General features: G+C 36.8%; 1 protein-coding gene across 1 annotated transcript in view; it reads right to left on the bottom strand.

Moving 5' to 3' along the window:
• Nucleotides 1-13309, bottom strand: part of HEATR1 (HEAT repeat containing 1) — a 34814-nt gene that overhangs the window by 9640 nt on the left and 11865 nt on the right. The window contains exons 15-30 of the mRNA XM_063151595.1: nt 12881-13092; nt 12497-12618; nt 11725-11922; nt 10816-10999; nt 10401-10549; nt 9540-9732; nt 8813-8985; nt 8309-8476; nt 7225-7467; nt 6354-6485; nt 5863-5969; nt 4667-4810; nt 3799-3917; nt 3411-3532; nt 1797-1925; nt 336-566 (exon numbers count right to left, since the gene is read on the bottom strand). Of these exons, the coding sequence (XP_063007665.1) occupies nt 336-566; nt 1797-1925; nt 3411-3532; nt 3799-3917; nt 4667-4810; nt 5863-5969; nt 6354-6485; nt 7225-7467; nt 8309-8476; nt 8813-8985; nt 9540-9732; nt 10401-10549; nt 10816-10999; nt 11725-11922; nt 12497-12618; nt 12881-13092 (2626 nt within the window). The remainder of the gene's footprint in view (nt 1-335; nt 567-1796; nt 1926-3410; nt 3533-3798; nt 3918-4666; nt 4811-5862; nt 5970-6353; nt 6486-7224; nt 7468-8308; nt 8477-8812; nt 8986-9539; nt 9733-10400; nt 10550-10815; nt 11000-11724; nt 11923-12496; nt 12619-12880; nt 13093-13309) is intronic.

The following is a 13309-nucleotide window of genomic DNA, read 5'->3' as shown; positions in this document are numbered from 1 at the left end:
AAAGACCAGTATCATGTTTCACAAACACAACTGAAGGGAAAAAACCCAACTTCCTTACTACTGAAGCACTACATAATTAGATTATCAGCTCTTCAAATCAAGGACTGCTATACAATCTGATCTAATCTATTGTTCAGGCCCCAGGACATTGCACTATTGAATGTGCAGTACAAGTCACAGCCAACATCACCATCAGGTTCTGCTGTAGCACAAATCCAGAGCTCACTGCCTTTTCCAGCATGACCTGGGGCTTATTAGGAACCTCCCTAAAGGCAAGACCTTGAAGAATAGAGATCAGGCTCTCAGGGAAAAAGCTGACCCCTCAGCCTGCTAACCTTGTCTGTGCTTGGCGTCGCCGTCACAGTTTTGGTCACGTACTGCTCAAAGAGCAGCACCAGGAGAACCCAGAGGAATTTGTCTCCTCCCACCGTAGTGATCAGCTGGGACAGGATGGGCAGGCGCCGGTGCTCCGGCACGTGGGGCAGGGCATCCACAAACACTCGAATGATCTTGATCACCACCTCCTCCACGCTTCCCGAGGACTCTGACAAGTCACTGTCTTCAGCCTGGGCACAAACACAGCAGTTCAGACACGTTACTGCAGCAGGGTACAAGGCCTTTCTTGCAACTTCAGAAAATAAGAGAAAGCACCAAGTGCCAGATAGCAGCACTGCCAAATGCATAACCTCAAGGAAAACCTAAGTGCTCCCAAGTAAAGTTTGTAATCATACAGCTCCTTTGCAGTGTTAAAGGAAGATGCTTCAAATAAAATTTAAAAAGGAAGAAAAAAAAAAACAAAAATGAGAAAAACTCTACTTGGCATCAGCTGAAACAAACAAGACATTATCAAGAGAAAGCAAAGCCACATCCTTCAGAAAACTTTGAGTTAGGGTCTTAGATTCAAGGGCCTAGGAAAAATAATATACACAGGCTAAAGAGTCTCAAGTAGCATTAGTCTCTTCCCACATGTAATAATCGTGTACAACAAATAATTTGTCACAGAAACTTGTGCAAGCTGCTAGGAAAGATTTTAAAGAAAAAAAAAATCAAAAAAATTAATTTCTCTTTCTTTTTATATAATAGAGAACTATAACTGATGAGGATATATAAGGATGAAAAATGTGTACAGATACAATTATTTATAGTCTGGGAAATCCTCAGCCCATTATTGAAAACATTTTCTTCCTCAATTCATTTTTACATGACATTATACATCATGTTTCATGTTTAAATCTAATTATGATCCAGAATCAAGATTTCTTTGGTGCAAGTGAAATCTGAATGAAGAAAATGTTGATTTGAAAAACAAGGGTCTATTTTTGTTTTGGTTGATAACCATTTATCTAAGAGGTCCAGGCAAAATCAAGAAAAGCCCCACAAACACCAGCAGGAAGAATAAAAGCACTTCCACTTCTTTCAAACCACATCTACTATTCTTATGACCATGACATATTATAGGACTAATAACCAGATTCTTCCTTCCAATGGTTCTTCTACTGAACTTGCCTACTATTTTTATGACAAAAAGCTTGAACTTAAAGTGTGTTTCAGGACCTCTCAACATACAGTTGTGGTAATTTTGGCTAAACCATTTATAAAGTGCAGAAACTCAAGACTGAAAAGAAGCAGCGGTCTGATGAACTTGGTCAGAGACACAGAAGTCTGAATTACATTATATTACATACAATTTAATGTCTATAAAAATAATCCTGGAGTAGGTGACAACTTATTCTACCACCAATATTCTAAATAAAGTTACTTAATTAATAATCTTTCCATTAAGTAGACAAATGTACCTGTATAAGAGCAGGAATAACCATCTGCACTGTCTTGTTAATTACTTGGAAAGTGTAGGTGTCATCCAGACGCAGGACATTTGCTCCCATGAATGTAAAAATGGGCATGATGTTGTGAAGAACTTTATCCTGGAAAAGAATAGATGAAATTAGTTCATGCTGCTGTGCATATTGTACCTTGAGGCATTTCTCATTCCTACAAATGACACTAGATTCCTATTAAAAAACCCCAAAAAATCAAAAGAGAATCATTATTATCTTTCAGAATCTCCTTAAATGAGTTTTAAATGCATATTGTCCCTAAATGAGTTTTAAATGCATATTGTCCCTTAATGCTACTTATTGTGTGACTGGTAGATTTCCAAACATTATTTAGAAACCAAGACACACATCCAAGCAACTAATTAGAGAGTGGAAATTGAGAATTTAGTGTGATAAAACACCTTGTATCCTTCAGTGCCAGGTGAAGACAAGTAAAACTAGCTATGAGGAAATCTGCAGAAGCTCAAAATGTGGTTGTGGCACAGATTCCAGTGATTTTCCCACCCACTTTTTTTTGTATCTGTAAAACATCTGCAATATCCACAATCATACAGTGTAAACTAACCATACTAATCTCAATTTTTGGCTTTTTGGGGCCTAGACTGTAATCATAGTAACCAATTTTAAGAAGGCTGGATTAGAGGTGTCACCTAGCTCAAAAGTTAGTTTCCCACATTTTGCCAGGACTTAGAGCAATAAATTATGGGCATATTTTTCATTTAGTTTTAGTGATTGGAAGAAGTGCTTTAGATTTTAAAAGTGAGATTAAATGAATACAACATGTTTGCTTCTATTCTGACCTTGAAATTTTTTTAAGAGCCAATATTAATGTAAAACAAATGCCTGGTTCTCTAACAGGAGATGGCAGTAAGATGGAAACAAAACCCCCAAACAATAAAACTATCAAAGTCCTCCAAAAATTTATGAAAAATATCACAGCTTTATCTTTAGGAAAACATGCTACCTTTCCAAACATGTGGAGAATATACTGAGGTGAATATAAAGATGCAAGCTGAGTTTGATACACCTGGGTACATTTTGCTGGTTTAGAGTTTCAAAGCAAAAGTATCTTAGAACAGTGTGCAGTCAAATTTCAGTCCATACAAGAAAAGGCCTGTTTCTTGGTCAATTAAAATCAGAACAACCCAGTTCTATTATCAACTACAATTTCATTTTTCAGTGTTGTACAAGATAGGAACTTGTAAGAATGCATGTGCTAACAGACCAGGTATTTTCCCTTTTTATATAAAAAAGCAGGAGAAAGAAGAAACAAGACATGAGAACTATGACCACAGCAGAAAGGTCAGGCAGGGCTGGTGTCAGAAAACTGCTTCCATTTCTGCTGCATTTCACTGTGAGCCACAAATGGCCGGTAACCAAAGCATCAAGACAGATGTTTGTTTTTAACTAAAATGGAATAGAAAGCCCTAAAAGAGCAGGGACCCTGTCCATTTGCCTCTGGCTCCTTTTCAGCAAGTTTTTCCCCACAGAACAGATCTGTATGTTCTTCACTCTACCCAATATTTGGAAGCCAACAAAGGAGCCGACGCATAAATTCCAGGTGTTACTTACAGGAAATATTCCAGCAACAGCACCAAGGAGCAGCAGAGCATGGTGGTGTGTCTGGGGCATTTTAGAATACCTGATGCACCGAACTATCAGTTCCACACTGAATTTTTCTTTGTCCAGGATATCTGCAGGTAAAAATACTCACTTATTAATACATCAGTGGCCAGCCATGTAGGAGCAAACAGTACACTCAAGCACTGTTTTTAGTGTGCAAACCATAACTAATGCATCTACAAAAAATGATTAGGAAGGTAAACTTGTTTACCCTCATAGAGAAATCCCTCTCTCCTCAACAAAACAATGTAGACTAAGGAAAAAAACCAAGTTGAGACCATTGTTTTAATGCTGAGCTGTGAGAGGATTACTAAGAGATGAGTCTGGTGATTTTTACCTGCTGGGACCTTGCTACCATCTGATGACAATTTCTGACAGATGTTCAGCAGGCAGCTGAGGATCAGCTGCTTTGTATATTCCATATTTTCTTCTTTTGATGCCGCGCGTTCCAGACACCTATACATTCATGGAAAAAAAAGAGATGCAAAAATAAGTAACCAAACTGCACATTAAGACACAAATAAGAAACTGCAATTTTAATTCCACATAAATTCCACATGGAGGCTTCCAAAAAGTCTTTGCCAAAAGTTTTGGCAAAGTTTCTTCGCCAAAAATTTCTGGTTTTTTGTCTTTAAATGCATCAACTGGTCTAATAAAAGACACATATATCAAAGCACTGCCAAAAACTTAAGTAACACCTGGACTATAGTTGTTAGTCTATGTACAAGCAAGTCACAAGGAAAGAAAGACAAACACCCAATCTATACAAATTTACCCTAAGTGCCTGGATATAGGGCTGGCAGGAAAAACAATCATTTCCTTAGGTTACACTGGACTAAGACTGTTTCACAATGTATTGGGAGGAATTTCAAAGCTTAGAGAATTATAAAACTCTGCTGAAGACAAGATTCCTGCCAATTATCCCAGTTTTAGCATAGATGTCATCCTTCTTGGCAATCCCAAGCCCTCTGCCCAATACAGTTTTCACAGAAGAGAAGCTATGCATCAGGTAAAAATCTTACTGTTTCAAAGGGAAAAAAATCATAACTTCCCATTCCCCTCCTCCTCCTGACTGGCCTAAAAGAAGTTCAGTTGAAAAAGGCAAGCTAAGCTACAAAACATGGCAAAAAGCACAGACCCAGTAGCCCATATTTCCATGTTTAGGGTGTCTGCTGCAGCAGAGAGGGGTCCAGGCTCTGTTTTACCTGCTCAGAAGGTTGAAAAGTGCAGGTACCAATGCCTGTGGATGCCGAAGCTTCTTCTTATGCTGCAGTAACTCCAGAATAAGCATCACCCTCTGCCAGCTAGAGTGCTTTGTTGCTGGTGCCAATTCTGCACCTTGAGGCCTTCTAAAAAGACAGGACAAACAATCATGGATTGTCAAAGCAATGCTACAGTGCTTCAGGAAACACACACACACCCCCAAGTAAAAAAAGACAATTCTTCTTTCACATAGTATTGTATGTCCTTTACTGCTGCTCCCTGGAGGGGTGGCAGTGTGTGGGCTTTTGACTGAAGCAGCAACACATTTTAAACAAACAGCAAAAAAATTTCAGACTGAACTTGAAAAAACAAGTGTTTATTGGAAACAATTCTGGACGTGGGGAGGAAAACAAACAAAAAAAAAATCTGTTTCCAGGTAACTGTCTAAATGATGATCTGCTTGCCATCCAGGAAACTTACTTCTCTGGAAATACTAGTGGTTAACACACTGACTATGCAGGCAATGGGGGAGAATGTATGAGTATGTCTGTTTGTAAACTGTGACAGGTACAGTTTACAGATGGGTCAATCTAATAGGTGATAATTATTCAAAATGGTCAAGTGAAGGAAAATTAAAAAAGCTATTCCAGGTCAAATCAGGAAAATTAACTCAATATCCTTTTTCAATATGGCTGAAAGAATGTTTAAAGAGAGTAAGTACAGTGAACAAAACAGTTCCCCATGAGAATGGAGAGAAGAAACAGGACAAAGATTTAAAAATTAGTGATTATATTACCACCTTACTGGAAACAAAATACTGTTTTTCAGTCAATTAACAAATATTCTGATGAACATCTGTTAGGTTTCAGCCAACTGTATGTAATTTGTCCATGCATCTATATTTTACACTAACCTTACCATTAACAAAAATTAATCTTGTTCAACCGTGCCATGATTCTATAACAGCAAATGTCAACATTAAATATACTGGATTTTAAAATATATTTTGACTGTATTTCCATGAGCTCTCAAACAGTGACATGAGTTGGTTTCCCCATGCCAAAAGTAGCTTGGATTTATTTTACTGTGAAAAGAAGAAATAGTTTCTTGGGTTTTCAGTACAAGCTATCCAATGTATTAAGACAAGTGGTGTTTTCAAACTACATGGATAATACTTGTGGGTTTCTAGTTACTTTACCTCTGTTGCTGCATTTTCTGCCTTCTAGTCTGTTGAACAGTGGCCAGATTTTGGGTTTTCTCAGGAGGCTCCAGTTCTTTGACAATCTGCTCAGCACACACTGTAATCTGAAACAAAACAATAACAATGCAAGCACCAATGAACAATTTGTCACATCACATATCTGTGCCCTGCCTTTTTTAAAAACATATCTCTTTCATGCACATATGGGTATATAATCCACATATTCCTGTCATATTCCCAGAATAGAAGTGACTTCTGCTGCATTCATTCACTTAGTGTAGTAAGTCACTGATAGATGGCTTTTAAAGAAACACCTTTTAAAAGCAGTCATTTAACAAAATTTTCATGCTATTAACACTATTCTCTGACAAAAAGCTTCCCATTCCTTTCCCACTATAAATCATATAAACAACAAGTGTTACTGAATGTAGGTGACACAAAATCACACTGCAACGGGTTGAAACATATTTCTGGAGGTTGCCACTTACCCCTTTAAACACACTGCTGATTGTCTGGGCACAAAGTGGGTTCTTACAGTCTAAGAGTAAGTCAAACAATACTTTTAGTAGCTTCTGTTGCACCATCCCATCTGACACAGCTGCAAAAAATGGCTTAGTAATCTACAAAAGGGGAAAAAAAAAGATGCAGAGAGGTTTACTTTAAGAGGGTAGCAAAATTGCAAGGTGTTGAATTAATATATGTTGGACTCTGTATGACACACCCCAACATGGAGTACTGCAAAAAACTGCATATTAACTACATACTTGTATATATCCAGGCAAAAAGATGTAGATCACAGGCACATGAAATATCCAACAGACAAACTGATTTCTGAAATTTTTCACACAACTGACTAGTGTGGGGAACAAACTTGCTGTTGCCAGCCTTTGGGAAGGACATGCCTACACCTGGCCAATACAGGCCTGAATCTGTAGCTTCCTTCAAATTAAACTATTTCTCACCTACTGTATTTTGTTGACAATTTTTCCTCAGATGAAAAAGTTTAAGTAAAGCTCTTGTCTGACTGACAAAAGCCTAAAACCTGTGGCACAGCAGCATCTAAAATGATACAGGAACTCATCTGCAAGCAAATACAGTATTACTATTTTGTGCTTGTCAAAATGCAAAAAGTAGAGCAAGCAGCAATATCTCCTTCTGATAATTTTAAGAGTTCAAGTTTTGTAGCCTGTTTAGATGTTTCAAAGACAGTATGGAGACACTGAAATCTTGTAGTAAAAAAAAGACAGGTCAAAAGCTATGGACTCCTCTACACTGAAAGAGCCCTTGTATATCCAATCTCAAACACTGCTAGCTGCTTTAAGCATAAAAATAAATAAAAGGTAGTTCATAAAGCCATACCTGCCCAAGTGCTGTGATCTGAAATGGTGGAATTTCTTCATATATTTTCTTGGCAGCATGCAGACTTTTGATAAATAAATCCAGACTCTTCTGATTCTTGCACAGGAGGGTGGCTGAATATTCATTAAACTTTCCAAGGATTAGATGCAGGAGAATGACTTCATCTTTAAACATTGCCTCAGCATTGTGAGAGACCTTCTGTAGCAGACGCTCTAGTACAGGCAAGAGGTGAGAGAGAACCATCTGCAAACAGAGAAAATGCATAACAGGAGGTTTTATCCATTCTCAGTTTAACAACTTTCCAGTAGCACAGCTTCATTTTACTGCAGCATCCTCTCTCTTGGACCACACTGCACACAGTATTTTAGGCAGCAGCTGTTCAATTGGAAAAATACAAGGTATAATATGAGATTACCCCAAGTACTTGCTCATCTGCTCCTTAGCTATTTTCATTTGCAGAACAGTATTTCATAATTTCAAAGTACAGAAACAAGGTAATTTTTCCACCCATTTATGATTGCTGTTTTCCACAAAACCCAAATGTGAAGCAAAACAACTAACACCCTCTATGCAGTTCATAATCTTTTCAAGACACATACAACTGAACAGGACATAAAAATTCAAATTTAATTCATTTTTTGAACTTTGTCATATTTTCCATCACTTGGAGAATTCTGAAAATGCTAGATAAGACTAGGTTAATATATATAAAAGAAATTCACAGTCACTACTTGATACCTTGCAATTCTGTACAGGAAACTCAATGTTCACTTACCAAAGTAACACATTTCTTCTGCAGCAATCTCTTCTGAAACAGTATTTTTTAGTAATATCAAGGGAATTTCTTTAAAAACTCCAATGCAAAATTCTGCAGCCATTACATTCCAGAAGGAGCATGCAAACGTTTTATGTTTCATTAAACCATACTTTGCAGCTTCACTGCATATTACTGGAGGTGTCAACTTAATACCTAATAATCTAATACATTGTGGAATTATTTAACAGCATTATTTCTAAATTATATGTGATTTCAGCATTTCACTCAAATGCAGAATCCATAAAAAACTCAAAAGGCAGCACTTACTTCACCATGGATTTCATGAAGAATTTTCATTAAGTTTCTTGCAATATATGATGGGAAAATACGGTTCTGTACACAATCAAGTATGTTTTCCAAAGCTTCCAACAATTTTTTTTTCTGGGATTTCTGTGTTGACTGTGTCTCAAGATCCTCAAATAGAGTTCCCATAATCTGGTTCATTAGCAAAGTGAAAATTAAGTTATTTTCTTGCAATAAAAATGCCTTAAAAGAACAATTATTTGATGCTTTCATAACACTGTCATCTATATATAAGCAGAGTTCTTCATCTGGAAATAAACCACTGTTAATGCCTCTCAGGTTCTCAGCCCTCTGCATGTAATAAATCACCTAAATGTTTTTATAGTTCCTAAAACAATTATAAGTCAGTCCACTATTGGATACAAAGACAAACAACTTTCCTGGTTAACTTGATTTCTTTTCTGTGAGACAGAAGCTCACAGCAGCAGACAAAACTTGTATTAATAGACACCTTAATTAAAAAAATACCTGTGCTATGTATGTAGGGTCAGATACAATCTCTTCTGTCTTTTGCTCCAAATGCTGAAGGACAGGATGAAACAGAGACTCCTTTATTCCTCCCAAGGAATGGAGGCAGTTGAGAGCAGCCCTTCGAACTTCACTCACGGGACTAGCCAAGTTAATTAGCAAAGATATCACCACTGCAAGAACAATGAGGGAAGGAGGACAAGAACAGAGTAAAGTGAGTGGTGAAAATCTTACTGCAGCCGTCCCTGAAGAGGAATCAACATTACTTTGAAATTAAGAAGTTGTCTCTTTTCACTGTAAGCCTCTAAGGTACACAAAACCAAGTGTCTCACATGAGTCTCACAGATTCATGACTCTGAGCTTCATCACAGTCCTTATACTCGTGTTTAAGCTCAGAGCTCATATATTGCTAGTGACTGTCACACCCTGAGACTGCACAGACAGTAATGTCCTGTAACTGACTCCTTCAGCACAGCCCTGTGCTACTTTAACACTTATAAAATAAAAAAAAAAAGCGGCTTCAGTTACTTCAAGCTTGGACTTACAACTGCACCAGTGAATCAGCAAGAGAACTGTCTCAGCCCAGTGAAGCTGAACATAAATAACCCGAGAAACCCTTCATGGTATAAAATATTGTAAAATTGTACAGAATTAAAAAGTACAGTGATTGAGTGCTAAGATGAGAGACAGACAGACCGACAGACAGACAGATAGAATTTTACTCTACCTGGAGATGATGGTGATAGCAGTTGTTTCTTGTTCTGGTCTGCTAGTGATTCAAGCAGTGCATAGCCAATATACAGAGCCTGAGTCTGCAGCATTGCACTGACTTCATAGTTCAGTTGATTTGAAAGGTTATAATTGTAAGTCCATAAAATGGAAAGGAATTTGAAGAGAAGATCTGAATTTTCTAGATGTCCCTTAAATTTAACACAATGGAAAAGAAAAAAAAAGAAAAAAGCACTTGTTTAATTTATTTGGCAAACTGCTACTGAAAACATTTGATAAACCACCCCACCCACTTCAAAGGAGTACTTTGTCTCAGAAAGAGAACTTTGTCCCAGAACAACAGAGAAACAGTCTCTTTTGAGAAGAAAAAGTTATTGAGTAAATGCTGCATGTATACACAAGGCCAGATGTTATTTACATATGCATGTGAAAAACCATGAGATGATGTAATAAGGAAACACAAAAGTTCTCCTAGAAGTTTTCCTTCCAGTTTCTGTATTTAAACACTAACAAACTTTACAAATCAACCCTTTGTCTTGCTACCAGTTAGAACCAAAACTTTTTCTTCAAACTTTAGGCTCTTGATCTTGTCCTGCGAATCAGTGTTGTTTTCATCTTTGTCTCCAATAGTACATTTATGTTTTGTTTTTTAACTTTAGTTTTCCATTATTACATTTAATTAGGGTTAAGTAACCCAGCTGAAGCTTACACTTCCATCTCCTCACAGTACTTGAATGCCACAAGCAGTGTTGCATGACCTGTTGACCATTTTTCTTAGTTTTTCTTAAAAGTAATGCAACCATGAAATAGTTTCATGACTCTGATTCATAATTCAGAGCACCAAATGCAAAAATAATACCTTGAATAAGAGATTCATCAATGCTCTGTACTGAAGAGCATCTCTTCCCTCACTAGCTCCACTGACAAGCAGGTCAAACAGCCCCAAAATGATGTGCAGGTAGTCTTTGCTATCTTGCTTCAGAGATTCAGGATTCCACCAGTATTTCTCTAAAAAATACAGGTTATAATTAATACACAGCAGGTGCATAGGAACACCCTCAGAAACCAGGAGAAAACAGACATCTCTAGTTAAAAGAGGACAATACATTTGGTTGATTTCATGTTCACCAGTAAGCAATCTTTATAGATGTCAGTAACAAAGGAGAAGGTTAGGGAAGCAACATTTCCATGATTCCAACAACTTCTGAAGGGAAAAAAAAAAACAACTTTCCTTTTTCACTGGTGTGAGTAACAGGCAAAATCTTAACACCTACCATTTCCAAAGGCCATGGGAATTTTTAGGCCTTTAATGAAGTTTTTCAATAAGAAAAGAACCATAGCTGACTCCTCTGCATGAGCAGTCTCATCACTTTTGAGCTTTTCTATATATGCAATTAACAAGTCCTCAGGCACCAAAGTGTCCTCTACTGTTTCAACAGACCAACTTAGGGGAGTTTCCTGCAAATGAAAATAGATTTTAATGTATTCTGTCACAATTCCATGCAAAAGAAACCAGAAATTTAGCATTAACATTCAGCAACATTTCATTTCCAACCTCCAAAGAGGTATCCTTATGGAGTGAATTACAGTTCTGATTTTACATTGAAACTTGCATCTGCAGTTTTAAAACCTATGCCAGCTCTTTCTACCATAATTACAGTGTACATAAATGAAGTAACAGAAGAGTAAATTATCAGTCTCTTTAAAATACCACTTCAAAGGGATTGGGAATTGCAACATTTTTGACAGTCAGTTTAACACTTTCATCTAGCTCTGTTCCAGAAAAACAATCCATGTTTCAGATACTTGCGTATACAAAAAAATCATTAATGGAATAACCTGAGGTCAGAATAAATAATTACCATGTGCCACTATGTGTGTATATGAGGGGATGTACACACAGAAACACAACCTGCTCACATGGGTTTCTTACAGAAAAAAACCCTAGAGGTGTTTCTCAACAAAATAGGTCAAGAAAACTCCAATGGAAACACACATAAAATATTAGAGTAATTCTTAATGGCACTATTGCCAAGTGTGTGCTTTTGCTCTGAGAAGAAATGAAGGTGAGATTTTTCACTGCAAGTTTCTGAACTTGGTCTTCAGTAAAAACAATTTAAAAACCTTCTTAATACTGTTTTCAGTACAAAGAAAATGCCCTTTCCAGACTGTTTACATCTTACCTCTGCAGGTTCACAACTTCTGAGATTCTTAATTTTTTTATCCAAGAAGCGGAAGACTCTGATAGCCACTGGAAGATAATTTTCCCTTCTCTGTGCATTGCAGCAGCGCTGAACAAGCACTGCACCAATTATATGAGTAGTTACTTTCTGTCTCACACTGTCAGATTCTGTTTCAGCAACGAGTATCAGGTCATCAATCTTAGAAAAAAACAGTGTTGGACAACAAAAATCAGTAAAACAGTGGGAGTTCCCTATGACTAAACTGAACATGTAAATGAAAAATGGTGTAATACTATTTAGTTTCTATCATAGGTAAAAAGTGACAGTCTGCTGTAATTGTACTCTTTGAAACCCTGCAATGCACAAACATCAGTTTCTATGAACTACCCACAGGTACACCTGCTTACTCTCTAAAATTTTTTTTTACTAAAGTAAAAATTCCTCAAATTTAGTTACACTAATCATTTGTCAAAAAAGGTAATCAGTTCTTTTCCTTAAGTTAGGAAGAAATTGGTTTTACATGGATGGTATTATGGTTTGGTATTTTTTATATATATATATATGTAAATTGTATATAAATACATACAGACATAAATAGATATAATTTTTATATATACATGTATTTGCCTAGCAGCTTGATGATAGCATACTAGTGCCTATAGCAGCCATGCAAAGCTCTTCAATATCACATTTGTTTAATTACCTGAAAAGTAATCAGTCACCACCTGAAAAGTAAAACTTCTCCAAGGTTAGGCTGACATGGTACACTTACCATTTGCAATAGTAAGGAAGGGTCCTTTGATGTCAAATTTCCAGAAAGCAGACGAATCATTTTCTCATTGGCCACTCCAACCAACTCTGCAGACTCAGCAGATTTAATTGCCTCTTCAAGAGCTACTCCAAGGGGGAAAAAAAATAAAATCAATAATCTAGATATAAAATTCATGTGGCTCAATGATATTTAGAATGAGTCAGAAACGTACTAAACAATTTCTACATCTTTTCAAAGAGTTTTTTTCAAAATCCATTCAGTTACAGCATGATAGCCTGATAGTGACAGCCTGCGTCCTTCAGTATGTGTTTAGGTTCAATAAGGAGGAGGTCCTAACTTGCCACAAGTTTTCTCTTATCAAATTAGTTACAAAGAACACTTTACCTTCTGGCCAGCCTTTCAGTAAAGGATGTAAAGAGCAGAGATCAGACTGTGACAAACAAACAGCCATTTTCCAGTCTGCAGATTTTGAATTTGCATTAGTGATTATCATAAAAGGTAACAACTGCATTACTGCTGCATCTAGCAGTTCTTTCTTCTCTTTTAAAATCTCCTCTTTGACTAAAATTTTTACTGTTTGCTCCAAAACCTTGTACCTGAAAGAGAACAAAACATGTTGAAAATACATTACTCAAGCACATCAGCAACATTTCTTTGATTTGTTCTCTATTTTCCATGGTGATTTTCTGTATCTAAACAGCTGTAACAACAAATAAGGAATTAATGGGAAATGGTATGGCAATAATTGGGCATCTCTCTTGTAACTCAGCATAGCCATAGCATAACAAAAAGCATTTGCAGAGAAACACGGTT

Source organism: Melospiza melodia, chromosome 3 (assembly GCF_035770615.1).
Source record: "Melospiza melodia melodia isolate bMelMel2 chromosome 3, bMelMel2.pri, whole genome shotgun sequence".
Lineage (NCBI taxonomy): Eukaryota > Metazoa > Chordata > Aves > Passeriformes > Passerellidae > Melospiza > Melospiza melodia.
The sequence above is the reverse complement of the archived record's forward strand: the minus strand, read 5'-3'. Positions and strand labels throughout refer to the sequence as shown.